This window comes from Onychostruthus taczanowskii, unplaced genomic scaffold (assembly GCF_017590055.1).
Source record: "Onychostruthus taczanowskii isolate IOZ18803 unplaced genomic scaffold, ASM1759005v1 scaffold107, whole genome shotgun sequence".
Lineage (NCBI taxonomy): Eukaryota > Metazoa > Chordata > Aves > Passeriformes > Passeridae > Onychostruthus > Onychostruthus taczanowskii.
The window spans coordinates 1,462,788-1,490,562 of NW_024497297.1; the positions used below are offsets into that span (position 1 = coordinate 1,462,788).

General features: G+C 49.3%; 1 protein-coding gene across 2 annotated transcripts in view; it reads right to left on the reverse strand.

The window, feature by feature from the left end:
* Positions 1 to 12,751: 12,751 nt before the first annotated feature.
* FGF18 (fibroblast growth factor 18) overlaps positions 12,752 to 27,775 on the reverse strand; it is a 64,001-nt gene continuing 48,977 nt past the window's right edge. For both annotated transcript variants that reach the window (XM_041418004.1, XM_041417995.1), the window contains one exon: positions 12,752 to 13,384. In XM_041418004.1, the coding sequence (XP_041273938.1) occupies positions 13,118 to 13,384 (267 nt within the window). In that variant the 3' untranslated portion in view covers positions 12,752 to 13,117. The remainder of the gene's footprint in view (positions 13,385 to 27,775) is intronic.

Below are 27,775 nucleotides of genomic sequence, written 5' to 3' on the forward strand. Positions count from 1 at the left end.
TGCAAAACTTAATCCTCTTCCTTTAGCTGTACTTTCCAAGGCACAAAGGACAAAATTCCCAGTCATGTTTCACCAGACCCCTAGCTGATTCCTGATTTAATGTTTAGTCCTTGTTCAATCATCCCAGTCCAACCCCAGGTTCAGCATGGCCTTGGTGAAGGTGTCCCCTGAGGTGGTGCCAGGACCAGGCACAAGTGAGGGTGTCCCTGTGTGTCCAGGGCAGGCAGTCACTGGTGCACAGTGGGGTGGGAGCTTCTCCAGGGCCCCAGCTGCACCCACCATCCTTGCCTGGGTCACATCATGGTCAGAGCAGAAAGGGGCACTGACTCTCACAGCAGTTCTCACCAAGTCTGGCTCCCTCCCTGTTCCTTTAAACAGCTTCCCACTGCCAGAGAGCAGGGTTAGATTGGATAGCAGGTGGAAATTCTTCCCTGTGAGGGTGGGCAGGCCCTGGCACAGGGTGCCCAGAGCAGCTGTGGCTGCCCCTGGCTCCCTGGCAGTGTCCAAGGCCAGGTTGGACATTGGGGCTTGGAGCAGCCTGGGGTGGTGTCCCTGCCATGTCAGGGGGTGGGACTGGATGAGCTTTAATAACTGAACCAGTCTGTGATTCTATGACACATCCCACCCAGAGAAGCCCTGGGAGAAAACCTGAGCTCCTCCAGGATGGTACGGTGTAGGTGTAGGTGTAGGTGTTGGTTGTAGGTGTTGGGTGTAGGTGAGCAAAGACTTGTTCCTTAATAACGCAAACAGCTGATGAGTCCATGGAGAAGGTGAGTCAGGTCTCCTGCTTTCTCCATTGTACCCTGAGCAATTGTACAGCATTGCACAGCCTGAGCAATGATGACTGGACCCCCAGCAGCAGCCCTCCTCACTCCCAGAGCAGCAGGGCCTTGGGTTCCTGGGTTTGACTGAAAACACTGGGGAGATGAATCTGAATTCCTCCTCATCAGCCTAAAGACTTCCTTATTATTTGTGACTGGGAAAGATTCCCAGCAGAAATGTGTAGCTGGTTATAATTTAAATGCTTCTTCAAACTCGGGAAATTTCCAGGAAGGTCTAACAGTAAATACAATAAAGTGCCCACAAGTTACAAGGCAGATATCCTGTTTGTTTAATTCATTTGCCCAGAAAAATAATGAATACAAAACTGATGATGGTTTTTGTTTTTTCCCTAAAACAATGTTATTGATACCTGCCCTGGTGCATTTTTACCACTGGAAAGTGAGTCAGCTTAACTTTTTTCTTTTAAACTAATGACCATTTAATGTCAGATAAAAGGAGAAAATTGACTCAATTTACCCCTGACATCCGTGCAGGACACCGAATGCATGTGTTTGAGATACAGCAGAGCAAGGGACCCCAGCGGAGGGAGGCCCTGCACTCTCCCCGTGCAGGTGGGTGCTCACATTGTCCCCTCCATTGTCCCAGCACATCCAGCACATCCAGCACTCTAGCGGGTGTCCCTGCACCCTCCAGATGCATTTCCTGCTCAGGAACTAGCTACACTTTTCAAACAGCAGAGAAGTTGCTTGGCAGATGTGAAGCTGAGACTGCACCCACAAAAGGAGATAACGGAACAAAACGCTCCAGATATTTGCCAGCAGACAGAGGCACAGTCCTCCCCTGATTCTCTAACCCCCAGCCACAGTCACATTTTCACCTGCTACCACCACCACTTCTCTGGGTACCAAATGATTTTTAATCTTTCATCCTGTGCACTCCTTTGATCCTTTTTTTTTTTTTTTTTTTTTTTTTTTGCCATTTTGAAGGACTTGGGGAAATTTCTCCTAGAGCAATGATTTTCTGACCTCTTTGAGCAGGACAGACCCCACCAGCAGGGCTGCTTCAGGTGTCATTGCTCCCTGCTACTCACAGCCAAACCTACCTCGGAGCTTGCTGTCTGTGTCCCAGGTGCAGTGTGGCCCTTTTCCCTGTGGCTGTGAGACTGCCAGGAGAGGCTTTGATTGCTGCTTGGTATAGGAACCTCTTGGCTCGGGTGGAAAGGTGTTTAATGAAGCACAACTGTAAGGCATTCACTCCATCACTGCTCCCTTGCTACACAGAAGTCACCTGTAAATTTACATGTCATGAATTCCACCCAAGGGAAGGGTTTTGGTTTATTTGCCAAATCAGTCACTTCCTGAAGGTGATTCTTGCCTCCTGAGGCAGCTGGGAGCTGCCTGTGGGATCCGGCTTGCTCCCTGTGCTTGGAAAGTGATGCTCTGAGAGGAAGAAGGGCTTTGCTGGCTTGTGGCTCTGACGCTGGCAGGTGGTCCCAGCACCTGAGTGAAGCCACCCCATGTTTGGAGGAGCCACCTTGAAAGAGTGAGGGTCTGCCCTCACTGTGTTGTCTCACAAGCAGGCCGCGGTCTGGGTTCACACCTTGCACAGTACGAAGCAAACCTCCAGCCCTGAATCATTTGGCTGCTGCAGCAGATCAGAGATTAGGGCACCTCAGGCCGTGTTCAGACCACCCACAGCAGCGTCTGCTGGCAGCATTACAGCCGGGCCGGGCCCACGGCCGGGCCCATAGCTGGGCTCAGAGCCGGGCCCATAGCCGGGCTCAGAGCCGGGCCCATAGCTGGGCCCATAGCCGGGCTCAGAGCCGGGCCCATAGCTGGGCTCACAGCCAGGCTCAGAGCCGGGCCCATAGCTGGGCCCATAGCCGGGCTCAGAGCCGGGCCCATAGCCGGGCTCAGAGCCGGGCCCATAGCTGGGCTCACAGCTGGGCTCAGAGCCGGGCCCATAGCTGGGCTCAGAGCTGGGCTCACAGATGGGCTCAGAGCCGGGCCCATAGCCGGGCTCACAGCCGGGCCCATAGCTGGGCTCAGAGAGGGGCTCACAGCTGGGCTCAGAGCCGGGCCCATAGCTGGGCTCACAGCCGGGCTCAGAGCCGGGCCCATAGCTGGGCTCACAGCCGGGCTCAGAGCCGGGCCCATAGCTGGACCCACAGCTGGGCTCACAGCCAGGCCGGGCCCATAGCCGGGCCCACAGCCGGGCCCACAGCCATGCTGGGCCCACAGGCGGGCTCACATCTGGGCTCACAGCCACGCTGGGCCCATAGCCGCGCTGTCCAGCCCAGCCCCTGCTGCTCCTGGAGAAGACACCAGCCACAGCAGGGCCCAGAACTCTGGAGCCAGACTCACTTCTGCCCAGCAGCTGTTTGTGGTGCTTCCCAGCAAACCATGCCAAGCAGCCATTTAGATCCCCAGAGCAAAGGGCCTGTCGTACGCATGGATCTCCTGAAACCACGGGAGAAATCTGACTGTAAGGTGCCAAATGGACGGGACTTGAGTGCCTAAATCCCCCAGGCCACAAAAGATCTCAGCCCAAATGTGTGCGAGGAGCTTGTAGGATCAGGATATGAAACACGGAGGGCAAAAGTTGCCATGTTCAAGATTAGACGAGTAATCCCAAATTCTCCACCTCCAGAATGGGACCACTTGTGCTCAGTTGTCTGGCTGGCTGATGTGAAAGGCAGCGAGGGCTGGGCAAAGTCTGGGTCACCCTGTGGAGTTGTAGGTCAGTTCTCCTCTCCAAGTCCATGCAACACACAGCCATACATCCCTGCCACAACACACACTGGCACTGTCTCAGTGGTGAGCAAACAGGATGGTCCCTCTGTGACACAGGAAGGGCCTTGGAATCTAAAAAGCATTGAGAGAAAAGGCAAGGTAGGGTTTGCAACCAGGGTTGCCACATGGGAAAAGGTCTCAAAGGTCTTATTGGAAAGAGGTGCCTGTGGAGCTTCTTGTGGGGATGGAAAGCTAAAGGAGTGAGGATGGACCATGCAAGTGTCCTGCAAGGTCATCATGGAGTGTCTTTGCTGCTCCTTCAGCTAGCACAGGAGTGTGAGAACAGCAGGTCTGTGTGGCACAGGACAGGGCAAGGACTCAGAGCACATGTGGAGTTATTTCATTCTTTCTCCAGAGCTATTTAACGTGGATAAAACAAGGTTGAACCCCAGTGGCTTTCACTGGGTGGGACGGGTGAAGCACCAGTCTGTACGGGGGTGTGCTGCCTAACACCCTGTCCCTCTGAGGCTGCTCTCCAGGCTCCCACTGTCTGAGCCCAAAGCTAATTTCCATGCTACATGTTAATTTTCCCCAAGTCAAGAACCCCTCTCTTTCAGCAGTTTTGACATTTGCTGCCTTTCATTGAATTTCTCTGTGTTGGGAGAGCAGGTGAGTGGGAGATCCCAATTTACTTTCTCTGCAGTCTAGACTATTCATTACTTTTCTGTCTCTAAATGAAGCAGGCGCAGTCCTTTCAATACCTACATAAAGCATTCCCTCACCAGGCCTCTAAGTATTTTCATTGTCAGCCTCTGAACACTTATTATTTCCACTATATCCCCTTTTGAGATCAGATATCCAGAGAGAAGCTTGGTGTGTTAGCAAGGGTCTCCTCCGGCTCTATTCTGTGAGCAGACAGGAATTAGGGAATATTTTACATCCCTCTCCTTAACCATCCTCATATTTTGTTTTACTCTCACAACAGCAAAGAGGAAAAAAGACCCCAGAGTGGCTGTTATTGCACTCATTTTGTGAGTGTAAATGACTACAATTAACGTGGAACCCGACAGAGTGCAGGCACAGCTCGAATTATTCCTTGCCATGCCTTGTCTTGCAGTTATCAGGGGTGAATTTTATCTGCCATTGTGCTGCCCATTCACCTAGCTTTGTGTGGTCTGACAATATCTCAACCCAAGGTGGTATATGGTTGCAGGCACTGCCGCTCTCGTTATTTACAATGGCTAATTAAGATCCTGCTACAACCTTCATCCCACCCTTAATTCTTATGAAGCAGCCAACAAAAGGTTTTGATTTCCTTTTTGGCTGGAAGACCTTTTGGCTTCTGCAAAAAGGGGATTAAGAATGAAAGCACATAAAGGTATGTGCACAATCACAAAGTCATAACAGCTCTCCCAGTGCAGTCTCCCAGGAATGAAACGCAGCATTAGCAAGAAGGGCTAATTGGGACCGGTTTAAAGAGTGCACATTGTGTAGCTCAGTCCGGTAACACTTTTGATCAGGCAGACAACACAGCCACAAATTGCTTTCTTCCCCCTCCAAAATATCTGACCCTGCAGGAAACGGTGTTTTACCTTTCCCAAGGAATCCAGACAGGCAGGCAGGCAGACGGATGGTGCACATGAGCTGTGTGATCACCCAGCTGCTCTGCAGGGCACAGCCTGCACAAGCCCAGCTCTCTGCCAGCTCTGGGCAGATGAAGGGTCCCTATCCCTCGCCCTCAGCATCACAGACACTGGTGCTGGCTCTGATGGTGATTGCCACTGTCACTGTCATGGCAACTTTAAGATCAGATGGAATCACACACAGTCAATTCACCCAGATTTTCTCTCCAGGGAGTGCTTTAGGCACTGCCATCAGCTGTGGGTTTCCAAGCAATTGCATTCCATCACCTCTTTGTCTTCCAGAGGAGTTGGGTCTCAGATCCCTGGTTTCAGTTTGCTTCTAGAGAGCCTCCCCATTGCACATCTTGCTCCAGAGCCTCCCCGTTGCATACCTTTCTCTGGAGCCTCCTCACTGCCCACTTTGCCCCAGGGGGATCAGCCCTCCTCACTGCCCTGTCCAGCCATGAGCAGGCACCCCATGCAGGTTCTCCTGTGGTGCTATGGTCCCCAGCCCAAAGGCCTCCCCTCTCTGTCCCTGCATCCCCAAGGCAGCTCTGCAAGTCAAGCCCAGGAATCTGGTTCGTTAGCTCTTGGCAATGCCACCCCCTCAAATGTCATGGCACGCAGGCATCTATGAAAACCAGAGGCCTGGGACATGTGTTTTTGTTTGTTTGCATGTGCCAACATTTCCAATGGCTCAGAAATGTGTGCCTGTGAAAGCTGCATGTGTGTTATGCATTTAGGATTATTTTCAGTCCTTATAATAGGAGGCTCATTTTATCTTTTTAAAAGCTCTTGAGCAGAGATGATCACAGCCCGAAAACCTGCCATGGCTGTGAACAACACCTAAGCTCCATATAGCTGCCTCTCCTTGGAAAATGGTCCCACCAAGAAGTGGAAAGGTTTTCACTTTGTGCTCGTGTCAGATACACACATAAAGAGGCAGCTCATTTCTCTAGACTCCTTTATAAACCCCAGCCAAGATTTTTACATTCTGATTCATGCAAATCCGATCATCTGATCAAAGTAACGTGCTACCTCCCAGGAGCTCAGGCCCTGCTGGCTGGGCCATGGCCCATCCCTCGCACACCAATGCCTTCCCTCTGGTTCCTGGCCGCTCCCTCCGGCCTCACACACAAATCCCTCCGGCCAGCAGCAGCTCCAGGCCTGTGCCGTGGTCTCCTCCCCACTGGCCATGGTCATGTCCCAGCTGGCCATGGTGGGCTCTGTTCCCATCCAGCTCCAAACCAGCCACCACAGGGGCTGCTGACCCTGCACAGCCTCACAACACACTGGGACAGCCTTTCCCTGCACCCTCGCTGCTCCACCCATGCCAGAGTTTCTGGTGGCACGTCTCTCCTGGGTAGTCAGAGGGGTGTACCCCAAAATGTGCACATGTCTCTGAATCCCCAAGCTGCAAAGTTTTGGGGTGAAATTTCTCAATTATAAATTTCTCCCATGATTGCCATACCTCATTGCATTCACTTGGGACAAAAGCTCTCAATTATAAATTTCTCCCATGATTGCCATAGCACATTGCATTCACTTGGGACAAAAGCAGGTTCAGAATTTCCTCTTCAGCAGAGAAAAACTGGCCCTTCCAAGACTGGGATTGCACAAGCCACTGAAAACACATTCCAAAGGAGGAAGAAGACCTCAGCTGGGAAGGGGAACATCAGCATCACCTGCAGTGCTTCCCCCAGCTGGGCCACACTGTCCTGCATCCAGGACATCCCTCAAAACATACCGTGAACCTCAGGATGCCTGTGCTCCTTAACCCAGGAGGAAACTCCCATCAGAGGCTTTGGTGCGGTTATGTCTTCTGTTATTCCTGGCCACTGCGGTTGTTTTTTTCAAAACAAAGGCAGTGTTTTCTATCCTTTAGGCCTGAGCAGACCAATTCATCTCTCTTTAGATGGGTTTGATGTGGCTTGGGAAACTCAACCGGTTGTTTTCCAAACCCAGCATAACGCAGTTATGCTTCCTGTGGCTCAGCCACAGGTCCTCCAGCCTGGCAGCCACTGGGATGTGCAGACAGTTACCCTTTAGTCTGCTCCAAGGCTGGGAATCAGCCCTTGCCCAGGCAGGTGTCAGCCACCTTCACGCTGCACTGGTTGGACTAAACTTTCCATAATTTTCTGAGTAGAAACGAGTCCCACCCACAACAAACAGTCAGGGACTGGTGACTACCAGCCTAGAGCTCACAGCTTGGCTTGTCTGTGTCAGTAACCACTAAATTCACAGATCTTGATGGCCACGGAGCCCCCAGTATGTGTCAGACCTTGCTGAGAGATGGGGACTCTGGAGGATGCTCACACTGTAGATCTCCTTGGGCTGGCACCTTAACATAGGCACTTAAAATGCCACTGGAGAAAGAAAACAGTGTTCTGAGCTTTGGTCCCATCAGCCAGGACTCAGCCTCTTATAAAAGGAGGGGCAGAAGGAGGGCAGCAGGAATGGGTGGGACAGGGAGAAGGTCTGGGCTCTCACCCATCTGTGGGCTCCAGAAAAGGTTCCATCCAGAGCCTCAGTGAGTGGAGAGAGGAAGCATTTGCTAAAGCAACAGAAAACTGCCAAAGGATTGAAGGTTCAGTAGGGAGCTCAAGTCAGTTTCAACTGACAAACAGGCAGGGGAGACTATTTTACTCATCACATAATTGTTTTTTACCTTCAAAACTTCTATTTCTCTTTTTTACCCCTATGAAATCACATGTATTTAGAGAAATTAAATAAATCCTTAATAAGAGTGAATTAGATGTCTCTGGTAAACCCAAATCACTCAGAACTTTGCCTCACTTAAAAAGAAAAAAAGGAAAAGTTTCAGTTTGACCTGGTTTTTCCTCCCTAATTTTTCAGCTCACACTGTTGGTAATAACAGTCTACATAGGTTACATCATTTGTGAGGAATCTCCTCTCATCTGTCTCCAAATGAATAACAACAAACATTCAAAAAATAATTGAAGTTTTATATATATCCCTTGGCCATTCAGGTGGTATGGCTGGCACGAGACATAGGCACTTTAAACAGCTGTTGTGAATCTTAAGTATAAACTTCCACCCTTTGGCACAGCACCAGGAAATTCTGCATAGGAATATACCTGCTCTGCCTCACAGCAGACACAACCCACAGTGTTTAATACCTTGAGCGTGGACAGCAGAGAAAAGCTGTTTTCCCAGGGGACACCCCTGCTTTGTGTGACCCTTTCCCCCCTGTTGGATGAGCATGACTGAGCAGGGCTTGGGGGAATGTACAGACCCACACACACAGAGAGCTCCTCTTCCTCCTGCATCAGCAGATACTTGTGTTGTAGAGTAATCCAGTGGCCGAAAAAAGCCCAACCACCACTACACACACACACACACACACACACACACTCACACACATTTTCACCTCTTCCAACCTTATTTCTCAAAGGTAGGCATGGTAACAGAAGTGCTCTGGGAGCCAAAGTAACCCAAGATTTTGTTACCCAACCTGTCCCACTAGAGCTGACTCCAATTGCTCAGTCAGATCTTCCTTGGGGACAAATACTTCTAAACAACACAAAGACCATTTTCTCCAGCTGGAGTTCTAAAATCATGGCTGAACTCCCATTCCATTGCTTTTGTGAAAGTACAGAGACACCAAATTGAGCAGAGAATCAGGGAAAGCTGATGCACATCACCAGGCACATGGTGCAGAACACCACCCCTATGGCTACACGTGTGCCTGTCAAGCCTTGCTCCCAGAACTGGTCTAGGCTGGTTGTTTGCCTAAGCCAGACCTAACTTCCACCTTGCCATGTTTCCATGAGCAGGTAAATAAGCTGCTGCAAAGACCGAGGCAGTTCAGCAGGCAGGGCTGGGCTGAGCTCAGGCCTCACAGAGCTTTTAGTGTCCTCCCCAAGCTCTGCCCCACTCCAACATCCACCCACAGACAGACAGGGCTCACAGCCATGAGGGCATCCAGCCTGTTTAGACTATGGCCTTAACTCCAGAAGCCATGGACATAGAAATTGGGTCTTCTTGTCACTTACCTACTAGGGCAGCACCCCTTCCCAAAACTTCATTATTTTTGACCTGACTGCTTCCTTCTCCCCTTGTGCCACCTCTTGACATTGATTGGAGGATGGATCAGCCATGCTCCCAGAAGCTGTTATAATTACAGCTGCACAGATATCACACATGAGATGCAGCTGAAAGGATCAGCTCCTATCACAGGCAGGCTACACCTGGGCAGGTGCAGAAGGGCAGGGCTAAATCTGCAAAAATGCTCCTGGAAGAGGCTGCCCCACTGCTTCACGTCTGTGAAAAGTTCATCCAAACCATCTGTGAGACCCAGCACCAGGGGGTGATCCGGAGCTAGACTGCAAGGACAGCACAGGCAAACAAACAGGCATTTCCCATGCCTGTGCTCCCAGGAGATTGTGGCCAAAAGCCAGCTGCTGGCCGAGAGGGGCAGATCAGTCTCTGTTGGGCACTCCAGGTCAGAGCCTGCCATGGCACTTGCATTTGCATAAACAAGGCAGACACAGAACAACTCTGCTGCTAAGCAGGAAGGACCACACCAACTTTGGAGCTCCAGCTGCAGGGGATGTGAACTCAGTCACCCACTGACAGCTGTGTGGCAGGGGGTAGGAAGACCAAGGCAGCTTGGCAGGGGGTTGGAAGGCACCTTGCAAAGGGACCAGGACACTCTTTGTCCTCTTGGCCAGTGGTAAGCCACAGGCAGGGCACACCACCACCGTGGTGGGTTGTGGGGTGAAGGGTTTGCCCTGCCTGGACCTAGCTGAGCTGTGACCACTGACCCTTCACCCTCACAGGGACAGCACGGGAGATCCACCACCCAGAAGGTCTCATCAAACAGCTCTGGTTTGTGCAACATGATCAAAAAACTTGGACCCACAAAGTTTCCCTCCTGGGCTCAGTGGCTCCTGTACTCGACAAAGCCAGCCCGGCATTATCAGCCCATGCCTCTCTCTGATCTCGGCTATCAAAGCAGTGTGACTTATCCTGCAGTGTTTCTGAGGCAGTGTCTCCAATATCCTTTTATTAATGCCAATTAAGCAGAGTACTGGTTAAAGTGTGCCCGCTCAGAGCTCCATGCACACTAATGCCATCACAGTGTTACATCCCTTACCCTTGACGAGAATCCCAGAATAGCAATTAACAATCTTCAATAATAAAGTAAATCAAATGCAAAGCCTCCATGGGAAATCTCAGCTCATATTCAGGGTGACTGAAGATTTTCTGAAAGGACAAAATGAGGTTAAACACCACGGACAAGCTACTTCTCTGCTCTGGATGTCAGAGAGGGGCCTGTCCAGCAGGTCTGCTGACAACCACCTCTAACCAGCTCCTGGCCCAACCCCTGAGCACAGCCCAGGCAAGAGTATCATGTGCCCCATGCACAGGGCTGTCCCTCACTGGGCACAGGATGGATTTCCCCTATTTCTGTTCAGTCTTTGAATGTCTCCTACCCAGAGCACCCTTCTCTCCAATCTAAAGATCCTCTGAAGGGGACATGGTGTGAATTCTTCTCACCTTTGCCCCTGCTTTCGTTAATAAAGCCTGGAAGCAGATGTTCAAATACAAACACTTAATGTGCCTTTCCACAGCCTGAGGAACCTGTCCCACTGCTGTCCAGGAAATATTCCTGTAAACCGATGACATGAGAGACAGAGGCCCCAGTTGCATACCAGTTGTACGGCCCCTCACTCCCATGTGCCAATTTCCCATTCTGGGACAGGGAGCAGATCCTCCTTGGTTGCTCCACGCCTCAGTCTGGAAGAGGAGATCCCTTTTGCCCACATTGCTCCAGCCTTTACTGCCCCCATCCCTTTGAATTTCTCCAGTGGCAAACAAACACTGTAGTTTTAACAGTGAAACCATCAGGGCCATGGCAATATTTTAAGGAGAAGAAAGGCATCCATAAAACCTTTCTCACTGTGGAAATCAGCTGGATGTCTCCTCTTGGAGGTACTAACACAGCAAATCTCCAGTTGCTCCCAATTCTCCACCCCAGCACTCCTCTGAACTTTCCCCAAATCCTTCCCACATGAATCAATCTGAAAACAAAGCTGGCAAAGCCTTCCAGCCCCCACCAATCAATTCCATCCTTGGGTCCTGCTCCTGTGCTTGTCTGCAGGTGCGCCCCAGGAGAGCAGCTCCCAGTAATCCCCTGGGACAGGGGCTGCTGAGCGACCTCCCGTGCTCAGCTGGCGTGAGGCATCACCTGTACAGCTAACCAGCTCCTCCTGGAGCAGCGTGGAGTGACCCTGCTTAGCACTGCTCATTTTTCTCTAGGCTTGCAAGGTTTGGAGATTGGTTCAGATAAGCATCCTCAAGCTTGCATGCTTATCTGCCCCATCTCCCAAACAGCTTTGATCTGCAGGATTTGGCTGCAGCTCTCAAAGTTATCTTGGGAAAGCTTGTTCTGGGGAGAGTAATTCTCCTGATTAACAAAAAAATCTTTCTTAGTGGCTTTGAGCATTTCCAGCCCTGGCTGTACCCAGGGAGTGTAGCCATGTCTGCAGACAGAGAGAAGGAAAAGCCAAGTAAGCTTCTCCTTAAAACTCCACTTGGGCTCCATCGCCATTCAGTTAAAATCTGAGGTCAGATATTTTATCTTGCTTTTTTTCCCCCACTTTCTGTTTGTGGGGCACATTACATCCCCCATATCCTGTGCAGAATTCCTGGGAGGAAAGCTGGCTGGACTGACCAGGGAAACAACTTCCTGGATGAGCTGGGTGAACCATGCAGGACAAGGGAGAGGGATTTGTCTGAGTAAGGGCAAGTTTTAAAAGGCAGAATTTTGAATTAAATAGCTGAAAGCAAGAGCCCCTCTAAAAGCTCTAATGAAGGAAACACAAGCCACACGTAGGTATGTGTTAATGCAGTCAGATACTCATTTTCCAGTTTACTTTCTGCTTGGCCACAGCTTTAGGAAATATTCCTTGGACTGCAAGGTATCAAATGTGCTGCTCTTGAAAAACGCTGGCGTGGATTCCCTCACACTCAGCCCACCAGCACCCCACTGAGACTCTTCCTTGTGGCAACAACCAGGGAGGAAGAGGAAGATGGTATTAAGGAACAGGAGGAACTACAGAATCAGCAATGAAGTTTATAGTGGGGAAACTGCCCCAAACATTTCCTGCTGGCCTCGCATAAAGAATAAATAGGCATTTAAAAACCACTACTCAGGGAGGGGAAAGAAGTGTGAACAGCAAAAATATGTACATATGTTTTAAATAATTTTTTTTAATTGTTGAGGCAGTAATACTTGGTTCATGGAACTGCAATATACAGAGAGGTGAAATAAATAGCTTATATATATATAATATATATAATATAGCTGGTTTTAAAATATTCCCTTATCATTGGTGTACTAGGTCATCTTGTAGTCACTTGAATGTAGTTAGCAGCATTCTCCAGAAGTGAGCGGGATGCAGGATCACGGAGCTGTGACTCCCTATGTCGTCAGGAGGGTTACAGAGGATCGGTGCGCCGAGAGCTCCACGGGCCTCGTCCCTGCAGCTCCCGCCGCCTGTCCTGGCCGGCGGGCAGCAGGCAATAAATAGATTACTGCCAACCGGCACTTGGCGGGGCAGGGTCTCAGTAACTTTGGGAAAGAACTTAGCTTTTCTTTGGTTTTATTTATTTATTTTTAATAATTCTTTTTTTTTTTTTTTCCTCTGGGGATATGCTTGAGAAGTTGTCCTTTCCAAAAAAAGCAAAAGAAGCACCTGTGTGTCATCAACAACAAGAAGTCAATTTAAATAGAGCAGTTAATTTCATTTTTCAAGTCACAATAAATCCCGAACAGCTTTCCCCAGCATTTGCCATCTAGTCTTTTATTAATTTTTTTTATTTTTATTTTTTTTAAACACAATGTACAAAAATAGAGCTTCTTCCTTATTTTTAATGTAAAAATATTCCTCTGGTGCAGTTTTTTTTTTTTCTTTTTGTGGTTTCTTATTGTGACACTATTTTTGTCTGGTTTTAGCTGGGGTTGGTGGGTCGTATTCTCTTAGTCCTCTTGGTGACTGTTGTGTACTTGAAGGGTTTCTGTATCTCCATTTGCCCCTTTGGGTATCTCTTCATAAAGTGTACATCTTGCTGGTTTTCCCGGGTCTTGGGCCCTTTCCGTGGCCTCCCTTTTTTGGTGAATCCAACATACCAGCCTGAATATTTTGCAGACATCAGTGCCGTGTAGTTGTTTTCTAGGACTTTTTCAATGAAGACACACTCCTTACTGGTGCCATCAGGCTGAAAAAGGAAAAAAAAAAAAAAAAAAGGAAAGAAAAATAAATAATCCAAATGCAAGCTCAGTGACCAAGACCCAATTTGGCATAAATAAAATCATCACATCTGGACCTCTTTTTTGGTTCAAACATTCTTAATAAGAGCCATAACAAGCACCAGCTAAAATCGAACTTTTTTTTTTTTAAAGCACGAAAGCGTGAGGTCATAATTTCTTTTTCTAAATGCTCTTATCCAAGGGGAGAAAAATTTTTCAAAGACAACAGTTAAGTTTATCCAGTCCAGTGCCTTCAACTGCAAGCAAAGCAAGACATCCAGCTTTGCTTTTTTCCCTTAGGGAGAGAGGACGAATTGAATTTGTGCCAGGGAAACATCATACTTAGTCAGAAAAAACCAAACCCCAGAATCTCACATGGCCCAAACAACAGCGTTTCCCCTTCTTCCTCTCACTCCTGATGTTTTCTGAAATACCTTATGGGCTTTCACCCACAACTACCCAAATCCCACTAAAATTATTACAAGTTTCAGTCTAAGCCTCCACAGCAATTTGAAAACTCTCCTCCGTGTGATCCCAGCAGATGGACCACATGTGGTGCTCCAGGGGTGCTGGAGCCACTGGGGTCCCTGTCACCACTCCTGTCCCTGGGACCCTGGAGAGCCCTGAAGCCAAACTGGGCTCAGCTCAGCCTGGAGATCCTACCAGACCCAGAACTGGGCTTTGAACATGGCAGAACAAGGATCTCTGCATTCAGGACTCTCACACAGGACAGGCAGCACTGGAGGGAGTGACAGCATTACACAACTGCATCTTCAAGTCCTTGAGCACAAAGGAAATTCTTCTCACCCATAACCTTCTGCCAGAAAACATTTTGCCCTTTAACTGCTGAGTTACTGGTGCTGTACCTAGAATGTCACATGCCGTGCACCTGCACCTGATTTATGCATCAGAAGATATTAAGGAGTAGATACAGGATAAGTAGATATAAACCATTGCACAGGACTTCATTTAAAGCTCAGCAAAGTCAAAGGAAGGATTTCCATCATAGCCCAATTCAGCTTCCTACTAATATCAAATGAGTTTTCTGGAACTGCAGGCCTACATATACTACTATGAAACCCTGCCCACCCAAACTAAACACTGTCAGACCCTCTCAGTCTTTACCCATCATATCCTGGGGGGCAGAGAAGCCGCAGCAGCATGAGCTGCTCAGCCCCAGCCCCAGCCCTGCTTAGAGGCTCCTCTGGGCATGATGCTGGGGTGAGGAGCCAAATCCTGCATGGTCACCATCTCTTCCCCAAGGACAGCTCAGCCTGCCTTTCCAGGGCAGCCACCCTGAAATGTGCTGCACAATCCCTGTAGAGTTTGCTGCAGTTTGTGGGAAGGACAGACGATCACAGGAGGGAAACCCCCGGACCATGCTGCACAGGCTTCCCTGCACCCCTGAGCCCCAAACACCCATGACAGGGGAACCATCAGGCACCATGACCCAGGCTGGAGGCAACAACAGAGGAAAGCCAGGATGGCTGCTCATCGCCAGCCCCCAGGGCCAGCCATTCCTCCAGGACTCCATGCCTTTAGCAGCGCTTTGGTTCCATCTGTGTGACAGGTGATGCTTGCCCTGAAGTCAGCACTGCACCCTCCTGCCTCAAGGCTTTCGGCACCAGGGAAGGTCTCATTACGAGGGCAAATTCTGGCAACTTTTCCAACAGTTCTGCTAATCCAGGGCCTGCGCAGGGGCTCTGCCTTAGGACTAGCAGTCTCCATTCAGGATAGGCACAAAGGTCCTCATTTTACCATCCACAATTGGAAGCTCACAAATGCTTTAATGAACAGCAGAACTGGGCATAGCTCAGTGGTTCCAGTTCCTGGGGGTGTCATTCTCCAAGTCCTGGGTTTGATCAAAGCCACATGAGTGGCAAAGGGGGAAATCAGTCAACACCACAGGGTTCCACCAGATTTCAATGGGAAGCCATAAAACCAGCTCCAGGTTTCTCAGGGCCCAGCCCACTACAAACCCTTCCCCAGTGAGTGGAGAATTTTTGAACAATACCATGGCTGGGATTCAAATTCACCCAAATCCAGGTGCCTGTGAACCGACCGGATCCATACCGCAGGTAATTGGAAGGGTTGTTCCCTCCATGCTCGTGGGAAGGGACTGGATTTGAGCCCTGACCTTGTTGCTAGGAGAATTAAGGGTTTTTCATACAATTTGGGAGGGTTCCGCTTGTACTGCAATGTCAGTTTTTCACGGAAAATGAAGACTGGAATGAAAAGAAAACGTGTGTAGGAGGGGGGAACTTATTCTATTAATAACAAAAAAAGTATTTACTTATACCTTCAAATTTGCCGACAGAGCCTAAGACGGAGACAGGAGGTGGAGGAATAACAAGGTGCAACTTCAGGCCAACCTCAGGGCTAATTTGAAGTAAACAAGGTGCATGAGATAAAATAACTTCGTTCTGGAAGAGGAAGAGCTAAATGGTTTGATAACATGAAATTACAGCAGCATTTACAAGTACCTAGAGATAAATCAGGATAAGGACCTCACTTCCCCAAACAGCGCATTCCTGTATGTGCTAAGACACGTCACAGACACACAAATGATTTTCAAATACTGACAAGATAATTTTACTGTTTCTTTTATGATCCCCAACAGGATAAATCATTCACACAAGTTACCTACACCATGAAGAGCTGTAAACACAGTAATCTATTAGGGGAAAAATCAATTTGTGGGGGTTTTCAGTAATTTTTAAGCATCAAGTGCCCAACATTTAAAATTTAAATCAGTTCCCTACTTAAGCCATAGCCAATCACTCCTTGGGTCTGTCAGACATCCCCTCACTCCTCCAAAGAGAAGGGGGTTAAAGAGAAAATGGAGACAGCTTTTGCCAAGCATCACTCCCTGCTCCAGCCACAGGCTCACCCTTCCCCAGGAGCTCCTGGTGCAACTGACCCAGGGCTGCACCCTCCATCACCAACGCCAGCTGGGAGCTGCTGCCAAGCCACATTTCATACACACTGCGCTGGCAGAGCACTCACCCTCCAAAACACGGAGCTTTGTGTTTTCAACTGATTCTTGACAACAAATTCTTGAAAGCCTCAGAGCTGCACAGGGGCTGTCTGACCCAGTGTCATGGCCTGGCCACAGGACAGAGGAAGTCCCACATGCAGCCCCACATCCCTGTCCCCTCCACAGCAGGAATGAGGGCTTCCTGTGCCCCTCGTGTACCCCACTGGCTGCTCCTGCCCTTTTGGCCTCACCAACCCACTGGCAGCAGCTCCAGCCACGCTCCCTGCTCAGAGCAGGACACAGCAGAGACACAACCTTGCTCCTGCAAAGGCTCTCTGCAAGTCAGAGACTGAACTGCTGGTGTTGGCCCAGGGGCTGCTGCCTGGCCATGCAACAAGGCCGTGCCACCTGGCAGGTCAGTTTTTGCAAAGAAATCATTCAGAGCATGTTACACAGCCCAAGAACTTTGGGAAGATGTGGTATCTGTTAGCCAAATTTCTGATAAATGCCTTATAAAATGCCTGATCTAACTGCCACCTTCCGGGGAAAGCTCTGGGCGTGGCCCAGGTGTGCGCAGAGTGAGGGGAAAGCCCGGCCTGAGCAGCACCAGGGGCTGGCTCCAGCAGAGCATCTCCTGGAACACGGGCTGGGGAGCTGCCCCGCTGGCAGCGGGGCAGTGCCCAGCGCCAGGCAGGGACCTGGCTGGTGCCAGAGTTTTTACAGAACAAGGTCAGAGCAGCAGCCCCCCAGGCTCACCCTGCAGTGAGGGGTCTGAGGAGCTTTTCTGCACCGTGAGCCGGCTCCACCCCGCGCAGCTGAGCGCAGCGGAGCCGAGCGGCCGCGCTGAGCCGGGGCTCTCTGAGCACACGTCGAGGAGCAGCCCCGGATTGTTTGTGCAGAGCATTTGGTGAGGGGCTCTCCAGTCTTAAACGTGAAACATGTTGAACTGACACTAAAGCAGAATTAAGTGCCAAAGCATTTGCTGCTTCTACAATTACACTCCGGAGCGCTTTGGTGCTCCTGCTCTCCTTTTTATGACCCAACTTGGTCTTATTGTAGTTTGGCTTTCTCGTTTTAAGTCCTCCAAATGGAAAGGATCAAAGAGCTCTTTGTTGCCGTAGGAGGAGCGCTCCTCGGAGCGAGGCATTCCTGCCACAAACAGCTTGCAGCTCAGGGGGACTTCGCGGCCGCTCTGTGCCACCAGCCCGAGCCAAAGCATCAGCAGGTGCAGCGGCCGCCTCCGCCCTCCCCCGCCGCCTGCCATGCCGAGCCACCTGAGCAGCTCTTTATAGCGCACGGAGGCCAGGACAGGTTTTTTCATTTACGCTTCACAAATCTGGCGCAGTGGGCACCGGGAAATCTGAACTTCACAGCGACTTTCACAGCGACAATGAGCTCGCGTCAGCAGCTCGGGTAACACCGAGGAGCGGGGAGAGAAGCTTCCAGGACGGAAAAGTTTCTCTGTTTGTAAAGATCGGGGCACAAATTAAGCTGCTGTTAGCTAAGCTTAGGTTAAAACACTTCCCCTCCTCAAGCGCTGCTGCAATTAGGAGCTCCCTGGGTGAGCGACTGGTGATGTGCTGCAAATAACAAAAAACCGCGAACATCACCAAACACGTCCGTGACAACCCAGGAATGCCGGCTTGGCACAGGGCACAGCGAGTCTCAGCACTCCGAGTGAGAGGGGGCTGTGTCTCTGATTTAATTATCACCTTTTTGCCAGCTCAGCCTCCAGGCTCGAAGTCAAACTGTGGTGACATCAGCCCCTCCGTACAATGGAGAGCATCTCCCTCTGCGAGGGAAGCAAGCCTCCCAAAAATCCTGGAGTAGGGAAAGCTACCACTGAAGCAAAAGGTTTCCAAGAGGTGCACACATCCAGGCGTTTACAAGGAAAACCGCTGAAAAGGGATCCTTCCTGCACCCATCCTTCTCTCCCCCTCCACAGACAGCTAGACTGAGGGGGCTCCCAAGCCCTAGCACCCCACCGTGCTGCTTTCCATGCCACCCCCAGGTGTGAGGCACACCCACTGAGCTCAGCAATCATTTCAAAGGGCTGCTGAAATTCTCTCGGATACTGACACCGTTAGATTCACCCATTGCATTACACAGAAGAAATCCCGCCCTGTGTCTCCTAAATTTCACAGCAGTGATAGCACAAAAGGCTTGGGTTTCCAGGAGCAGCATGGCTCAGCAGTCCCCATGAGCTGCTCCTGAAGGATGCCCAGCTGAGGACCCAGGGCTGGTGTCCCAAACACCACTGATAACCCCTGGCAGCTCCAGCGCTGTTCCCCCAGCAGCGCCCAGAGACGTGAGGCTTTCAGGAAATTCCTTCTCTGCAGTTTTGCACAAGCTCAGCTCAAAGCCAGAGAGCCAATGCTCAGAGCCTCCTCTAGACTTACTCCACATGGCTTGGAAAATCCCAGGTGGAAGGAGGCAGTACAGCAGCTGTGTTACTGTCACAGCTTTTAGCACTGCCCCTCTCCCCCTTGACACACACACACACACACACCTTCTAAATGGAGGTCAGAAAACACGATGGGGTGGTGAGCCAGAGCCCACAGTTCTGGGGTGGCAGAACCTCCTCAGTCACAGCAGAGAGCCTGAGTGCTCAGCCATCCCCTGCACTTTATGGGCATTATCGGGACAGATCCATCAGCAGCATCCTGATGCTCAGCATCTTGGATTTATGACAAGGCATCCTGACCACAGAGACACCTCTTGACCCAAATGCACATTCCTGCTCCTAGAGCAGGCTGTAAATCAGGGAAGCTGCATCCATAACTGCCAAGAGTCACTCAGCCTCATGCGCGTTTCCTCCAGCTCTCTGCCCTCTGAACCTGCACAATCCTCCGAGGAAAATACTCAGGAGTCATGATGGGCAGTTCAATAAAAGTGTCTGCCAGCACAGTGGAGAGGTTAATTATGTATACAGGACATCTAAGTGCATTCACGAGGCAGGGAAGTAACACAAAACCACGCGAAAGAGATGCTCTGTGGAGGGCACATCTCCCTCCAGAGGCCCCGTTCCAAAGCAGCCCTGCCCACGTTTTCCCCCAGCTGCCTCCATGTGCTGGGAACACCCCCTCCCTCCCGAAAACATGCAAAAAAGGGCACCGTCCTGCATGCGTTTGTCAGGACATCCAGGCTTGGCAGAGCCCTGTGCCCGTCTGTGCCAGACACAAGCTGCAGGAACCAAGGAAGGAAGAGAACGTTTAAATTTTTTTAAATTAAATTTTAAAAAAATTAATTTTTTTAATTTTTTAAAAGAAAGTTTAAAATTTTTCTTTCCTTCCACCTTCCATTCCAAAATTCCCCTTTTCTAACTAAGTTCAGTAATCCTCACATTAACCTGGGAGAGCTCTCTGTCACAGGATAAACAGGAAGACACAGATGAAAGGAGTCTCTGTAGGCTGGACCAGGCAAGGCTGGGATTACACCAGGACAGGCCTCCTCACCTGCTCCTTCCGTCACTGCCACGGCTCCTGCCAGCACTGCAGCAGGGTGGCCACAGCCCGAATTAGGGCAAACCAGGTCGCTTCACCTGGAAAGATGCATATTTGCTTGACAGACGTTCCTAACTGCATCTCCAAGAGCTGCCTGTACTTAATGAGGAGAAATATCAACTTCTTTTTAAATGAACTTTACTAAACCAAGAGAAAATTTAGGAAATTTAAGTCAAAACTGCAGGTTCCCTGGAGCAGGAAGCTGTTGCTCTTCAGGAGGTCTGAATCCCTAGGCAGATTTCAGATGTGATATCTGAGCAGATCTATGGCATCTCCCGTCATCTGCACCCACCAGGTCCAGTTACATGGAAGCTGGGAGAGGCTGCACATGGTAAGGGATGGAAAGGTGTTTTTACCCCTCTGTACAAAGCACAACCTGCTGCTGAAGGGCTCTGCTGGGCTTTGCTGGGAGCTCTTTTCCAGCAGTCATTTCCAGCAGTCATTTCCAGCCTCCACAGGCCAGTCCTGAACTTTCTATAAAAGTCATCTAAGAGCAGCAGCATATTTAATGTAGGCTTCAATCCAATATATAATTGTAGCAAGGTGGGGGTCACTCTTCCTCCTGGGAACAAGTGACAGGACGAGAGGACAGACTCAGGCTTGGGGGAGATTCAGGCTGGACATCAGGGGGCATTTGTTAAACATGGGAAGTGGCTACCCATGGAGGTAGAGTCCCCAACCCTGGAGGTGTCCCAGGAATGGCTGGAGGTGGCACTCAGTGCTCTGGGCTGGGGACAAGGTGGGCATCGAGCACAGCTTGGACTCAATGGTCTGGGAGGGATTTTCCAACCTCAGTGATTCTGTGATACAGAAAGCTGTGCCAGTACAGGAAATGTTTTCTTAAAAATTTGTTTAAAACAGCAGGTGTAGATGATGAGTGGAACAGGATAACAAGACTAGAACAGTTGCTGACCTCATAGCAAGTTCTGTATTTGTCCCACATTTATTCACATTAAACAAACATGCACACTTACTGTAAGTTATAATTTCAAACAAATGGAATCTCATCCAGCCAAGATTCAGTAGTGACACCACTTTCCCTGGAGCAAGCTTAAATGGCAGGAATTTAGAACCAGAAAGGTCATTGTTTGTATGCAGGATGGCATTAGTTCTCTTCATGTCAAGTTATATTACTAAGAAAAGAGAAATCCATCATCAAATCAAGGGCCATCCATTTAAAATTATCATCCAGATTTGTTCCAGCCTGTGAGTGACCAACTTCCATCCCTATGCAAAAAGTGCAAGGCTTGAGACTTGTCCTCCCTCGGGAAAACTTTGTATCCTTGGGTACCCAAAAGACAAGGAAAGAGAATCTCAAGAACAAAAATGTATTTAAGCAGGATCTACTTTTCTTGGACCTTAAATATAGTTCTGTAACTGATGTATCAAATAGACTCTATTTTGCTACTGTTAGAGCACAGGTTTTATTCTCCACAGAGGCAAAAACAGCCTCTGTTTTCTCCCCTCCTCTCCAAAACCAAACTGCAAGCCAAGGAGAAACAGTCCCTGAGGAGCAGGAGTCCCCTGAACGTGATCTCAGCTGCACCCATTTGAGACAGACAAGGCTGCACTTGCTTCATTCTTTCTTGCAGTTAAATACATCAGTGTATTTGCTAAGTAGTGCCTAAGAGATGCTCAAGACCAACAAAAAAATTGCACTTAGGCGATGAGATGCTGTGAGGAAAGCAATTAAATCCAACTTGATAACTGTCAGCACAAGATGCATTCAGCAGCACACCCTCTCCACCCAGACAAGACAAGGCATGATCAGTGCTCAGGGATCCCCATCAGTAATTTTAATTAGCATTAAACCTTAGGGAAGTGAAATAGTCCGACAGGACACACAGCTGCAGCCACCACAAAACACAGGACAGAAGGTCACCAGTTTTATGGTGACACTTGCTTCCTGAACACATCAAGGATTAAATTAAATTATCACACAGCTTTCAAGAAGATGGTTTTCTTCCCTGGAAGGCGATAGACATCTTCCAGCCATGGGATAAGGAAACGATTCTGAGGTCAAGCTTACAAGCTTGGTCTGCAAGTGAACCTTGACTTTGCAAAGCTTAGTCTGAGAGAGAACTGGGGCTTCTTAGAAATATCCAAAGGAAACATGACATTTCCTAAAGAGGAATCACAATAAACCTGTAAATGTGTTACACAGCTCTCTGGTGCCCTGACACAGCCAGGACATACAATGCTCATATCCCCAGCAGAGTACCTGTGAGTCCTTATCATAAAAATAATACTATGAAGAATATTTATTTTTTAAAATAAAAGGACCATTTGCTTTATTTCAGCGCAAACACTTGAAGAATTAAGGCTGTGCTGAGAAACTTAACTGGAGATGTTCACGTATACATAAAAGGTGATTTTCATATATTTTGGTGCCCAAAACTGCCCCAGCCCAGAGCAGAGCAGGACAATCCTTCCCTTGCCCCTGGTGTCCCCAGGACAGGGATGTCCCTCCTGGCTCCAGGGCACTGCTGACTCATGTTCAACTGGCCATGGACCAGGATCCCCAGGTCCCTTCCTGCAGCTCCTCTCCAGCTTCTCAGTGATGTTTGGGATCTGAGAATGGAGGAGGGTGGTTTAGCTTCCACTTCCACTTTTAATTTAATGAGAATCTCAGCTTCTAAATTTTCAGAAAAATAATTCAATTTTTTTTTTTTCACAGGTTGCAGGAAAAAAGCCTGATCAGGTAAATGCAGAATATTCTGACGGCCCAATCACAATAAAAGTGGTATTGTCATCTCATTGCTTTTAAGACCTTTGCAATCCTGCAGGCTCTGATTCCAGATTTTTTTGTCCAAAGTTGGTTGGCTTCAGGGACCAGTGCATGTGTTTGTTTAGATGACTTAAACTAAAAAAACCTCACAGGAGAGCGAAGACCCAGACTGCAGTTCCAAATGAGATCTGAGCGAGATCCAGCAAAAGCCATGTCAAGTTTTGCTTTCACATGGGATGCCAAGTTGGAATGGTTTATGGCTGAGCATGTCACAGAGAGATCCACAAAACACGTGCTATTAAACCTGACACCCCACCAATCCTGCTCATGTTTATGTTGCAAATTCAGCATTCAAAATTGTTAGGTTTTATAAGCCCCTTTCAAGCAACCCGAATACTATGCAACTCCTGGAAAATTCTGGATAAGCATCAAACTCCAGTGAAACTTAAGAGTTCTGCCCCAAATCCAAGATGCAGTTAGGTGTGGTTTTAAATATACAAGCTGAGGAGGGCAAACACCTCATGTACTGCACCAGAGTTCCAAACTGCAACCCTGGGGTGCCCCTGTCCTCTCCACACACCTCCTGGCACCTTTGCAGCACCCCTGGCTGCTGGGACGACCCTGGCACGGCAGGCACCAGGAGCACTGGCACCCAAATGTCACACAGGACTGGGGCACGCGGAGGGCCCCAGGCTCAGGGCTCATCCTGGAGTGTCCTTACCTCAGCCCCCAGCCCTGCCGTGAGGAGCTGGTTCTCCAGCAGCAGCTTTTCAAAGACAGCTTTTCAAGAAAGCTTAACCTCACTCTCAGCCAAAGCCAACTGATGAAAACCTGCTCCAGGTACAGCAGAAAGGCTTTGGAGGATCCCCTGGTGTCTCCCACCTAGACGAGTCTCCTTCCCTCCAAAGGGAGGCTCCTGCTGAAGCCTCCACAGCTCCTTCTCCCATGGGGCCAGAGGAGTTTCAGAGGCCAAGAGCACATTTACAGGCCACGGTGGGCACCTTCAGTCTTTGATGCCGTCAGAGTTTTTTTAGCCAACTTTCCTGACTAAACACGCGCATCAAGAAAACCCCTATTTTAAAGCTGTAATGTAAACAACCCCAAATTATTACTATCCCCTAAAGGCTACTGCTGGCAGGCATCAGTGATAAAGCTCTGCCAGAGCAGTCTGGCATCTAGCAACAATTTGTTTGTTGTCCTGCAAAAATACAGAGAGCCTTGCCATATGGTATTAGCAACTTTCTGGTAATTATTAAGAAATATATTGGCTTGGAAAGCAGTTATCACACCAAGAAAAATGCTGTGTCTGAGAGGCAGGTCTCTGCTGTGAGTGGCACCAGCACAGTGGTGCTGGTCAGGGCTGGGAGAGGCACTGGCGGCCAGCACAGCTGTGCCACCTCCTGTCCCCTGTACCAATGACATGGCCCTGGCACAGCCAGGCTTTGGCTGGCACAGCTTTTGTTCGGGAGCTGGGCTGTGCCAGGTGACCAAAGCTCAATGCTGCTGGTTGGGAGTGCTGGGAGGGCGCCAGTGCTGCAGACGTGGTGTCAGGGGACACGTCCCCAGGAGGCACCCAAATTATCTGTCACCTGTCTGGAGCTCTGCCTCAGCCACCCAGTTGCCCACAGCTTCCTACCCTTCACCAAACAGCTTTTTCCCTCTGCTCACATTCAGCTCAGAGAATGGAGGAATAAAATCAAACTTATTAAAATGCCTTTACAAAAATAAGGCCACTATATGCCCCCAATACTACCACGATTTTGAGAGTGTGTGGACGCCAGATCACTGAGGATCTTTGAAAGAAGGTGGGAGTGTGAAGTACCCTCCCCATGGATACCTGCTGCAGCCTGAACACCAGCATTGACCAGACTGCCTCATCCCACAGGGGGATGTCAGGGAACTTCCCTGGAGACAGTGCTGGGAGTCAGGAGATGCTCTGCTCCCCATGCAGCAGCCACCAACCCTGGCTGTGCCCAAAAAAGAAAGGCAGGCTCTGGCCATCCTTTGATGGTTCAGGCTTCACACAGACCCCTGACTGCAAATGCTCTCCCTGCCAGAGAATGGGACAGGGCAGGGAAAGGCAATCTCTGCAGCATGCTGCAGTTCTAGGAAGCTGATGTGCTGTAAGGACAGGCTCAGCAAGAGCAGCTGGAGCCCAGCTCAGGTAAGAGCCACCTGCTCGGCCCAGGCTACTCCTCGCTCTGGCAGGCTCCAGTGACTTACCACTGCCAGCCTTCAGCAAACACAAATGGCCTCATCTCCATGCACGAGATAGGAGAAGCTGAGGCAGAGAGAGAAACCACAGAAGAACTCCCCAGGAGTGCCAGTTAGAAGCTCAAGAGCTCCTCCAAAGAGACCATCAGCTCCTCTTTGCCTCTAGCACTGAATTACTGCCAATATTCAGAGTTGTGTTCTAGATGACTTGTCACAAGTGGACAAGTCACATCGTACCTCTCCTTGGAAGAAGAACTGCATCTTTGAATCCTCTTCCCCTCGTGTTTGTAAGAAGACTGAGATAAATAAAGAGGTTTAATAATTTTTTTTAAAGACAAAAAAGTTTCTCAGAAAAGCAGCTGGCATTCTTGTTCTGAATTTTCATATTTTCATCTCTCTCCTTGTAGTGTGATTCCACCATAAAGCCTGGAGTAGAGCAGGCTCTAGGAAGAACTATTGCAGCCTTTCAGTATTTAAAAAAGTTAAAGAAAGTTGGGGACAAACCTTTTAGCAGGACCTGTTGCAATAGAACATGGAGTAATGGCTTTAACTAAAAGAAGATAAATTTATACCAGATATAAAGAAGAAACTCTTTACTTTGAGGCCCTGGCACAGGGTGCCCAGAGCAGCTGTGGCTGCCCCTGGATCCCTGGCAGTGCCCAAGGCCAGGTTGGACACTGGGCCTTGGAGCAGCCTGGGACAGTGGAAGGTGTCCCTGCCCAAGGCAGGGGGTGGAATGGGATGAGCTTTAAGGTCCCTTCCAACACCAAAAATTCTGTGATTTTATAATAAATTTCAGTGGTCCACAGAAAACCTCAGGAAGACCAGAAAACTCAGGACCTACAATTTTTATTGTAGCTCAAAAAACCCATGGTCAAAGAAACAGATGGGCAGAAGTAAAAAGAAATAAAATGAAAGGTTTCTTGGGTCTTCTTCAAAACAACATCAAGAATCCACAAAAAGCACATCCCGGTTTGTTTTCACCAGGTGCTGCTCACCTGTAACAGAGAAGTCACTGCTGTACACCACATCTCCTGTCTCATTTTCCAAAGCATCACAGAGTGCCAGTGACCGCAGCAGCTGCTGCTACAACAGAGTCAGGAGCCTGCCCAAAACAGCTCTGAGCCCTTTGGCCACTGCTGCCTGTGAACACACACAGCAGCACCTGAGAGAGGCAAAACCCACGAGGTTTGGGGCTCCTGAGCAGGCTCCATCAGAGGGCTCTGCTGGGAAACTCTGGTGGAGGTACAATCATCAGAAATAAGGACACAAAGGCTGCTCTTCTTACCCCCGGGGGGTTAATCTGCTTCCCTGCAACACAGCCAGCTCCAAGGTGGGGAAAAGCCCTGGCCACCTCTGGAGCTCTTGTGTTCATCACCAGCTCCAGCTGAGAACAACAACCTGCTCCTGGCCGTGGCACTCTTTGTAGGTGATTATGGGACACAAAAGGGGCTAAATTCAAAGCAGGTTTTCAACGGGGAAGGATCCAAAACTGCTGAGTGAGGAGGAGAGCAAAGCCAGATGGCATGTGCTGGGCTGGTTGGGGATTCTGCAATGCAAGGCAATAGGAAATGAGCAGAGGAAAGGCCCGGCTTGGTCCCATGGCTCCTCTCCTGCCAAACGAACATAGCAGGACAACCATGGAACAATCACTTCGTGGGCTTCATTCCCCTCCACCCCCAGACTGAACTTAAATATTTGTATAAGCCCAGGCATAACTTTTATCTCGTGTTTTCCTTGGGGTTTACTGGCTGTTTAGAGCATTCAGGCTAAAAAGCATTCCCTCAGACTCCTGCCACAAAGAGAGCTGAAACCATGACACTAATGAAAACCACACTCTTTGGTATCAAGAAGACATGCTATTGTTTTCTTTTGTTGCTCGTGAGGAGCTGCTAATATGGGCAACACGTCTGGAACATTTTCCTGCCCAGCGCTGTGCTCCATCCGGCCCAGGTTGGCTGCTTTGGGAACTTGTCACAGGCTGGGGTGGGAGGGCAGCAGTATTTACAAGAATAGACTTATTTATTCCTTGCAACAAAACATTTGCCAGCTTAACACCATGAAAAGCACATCGGAGGGGGGAAAAAAGGTTCATGCTGCCTGAAAGGTGACAAGGAAACAAGTGTCCTGCCTCAGTGCCCAGTGGGCCAAATCAAGGGATGAGCTTTAAATACACACTCCCTACAAATATATGGTATGTTTGGAAAAACTGCTGCTGGCTTTGCCATGATGTTCCTGGACACTTCATTCAGAACAGGAAAGGATATGGGCTGCCCTGTGCCACTGCTGACCCACCTGGGGTAAGGTCTGCTAAAGAAAAAGGATTTTTCTAAGATTTTGTGCTCAGTTTACCCCACCTGAGTGCTTCTAAGGTCTCCATGACTGGTATCAGCACCTCATAAACATTAACAACATTATCCTTGCAACATTTCTGGGGAAAATGCTCAGATCTGGGGAAAATGCTACGATCACATTTAAAGGATGGAAAATTAAGGCACAGAAAAATCTAAGGTATGTTTGTGTCCAATGCAACTTTCAAAAGCATCCAACATGGTTTAAAACCAGTTAAAATAATTTTCCTGTCCAAGACCAAACAGTGGGGTCCCATGCAGGGTGGTAACACAAGTGCAGGAAGCAGAGACAATTGGCTGCTTTGCCCCAGCCCTCCCAGAGTGCTGATTTCCATTTCTTCCTGATTTTAAGCAGTATCCTGGATGCCTCCTGCCTGGACAGGTAGCTCCAAAGCAGGTCAGGCACAGGGCCCTGGCTAGCAGCAAATAAGCTGGGCTTAGCCTCCACAGAGCATCTGATCCCCAAGGAAGCCCAAGTGGAAGAGGGAGAGATCCTCCAGGAAAGGCAGTGTCCTACAGGTGTCACTCCTGGGACCACAACAGTAAATAATTTTTCATCAGAACCATTTGGTTTCTGGTTTCTGTTT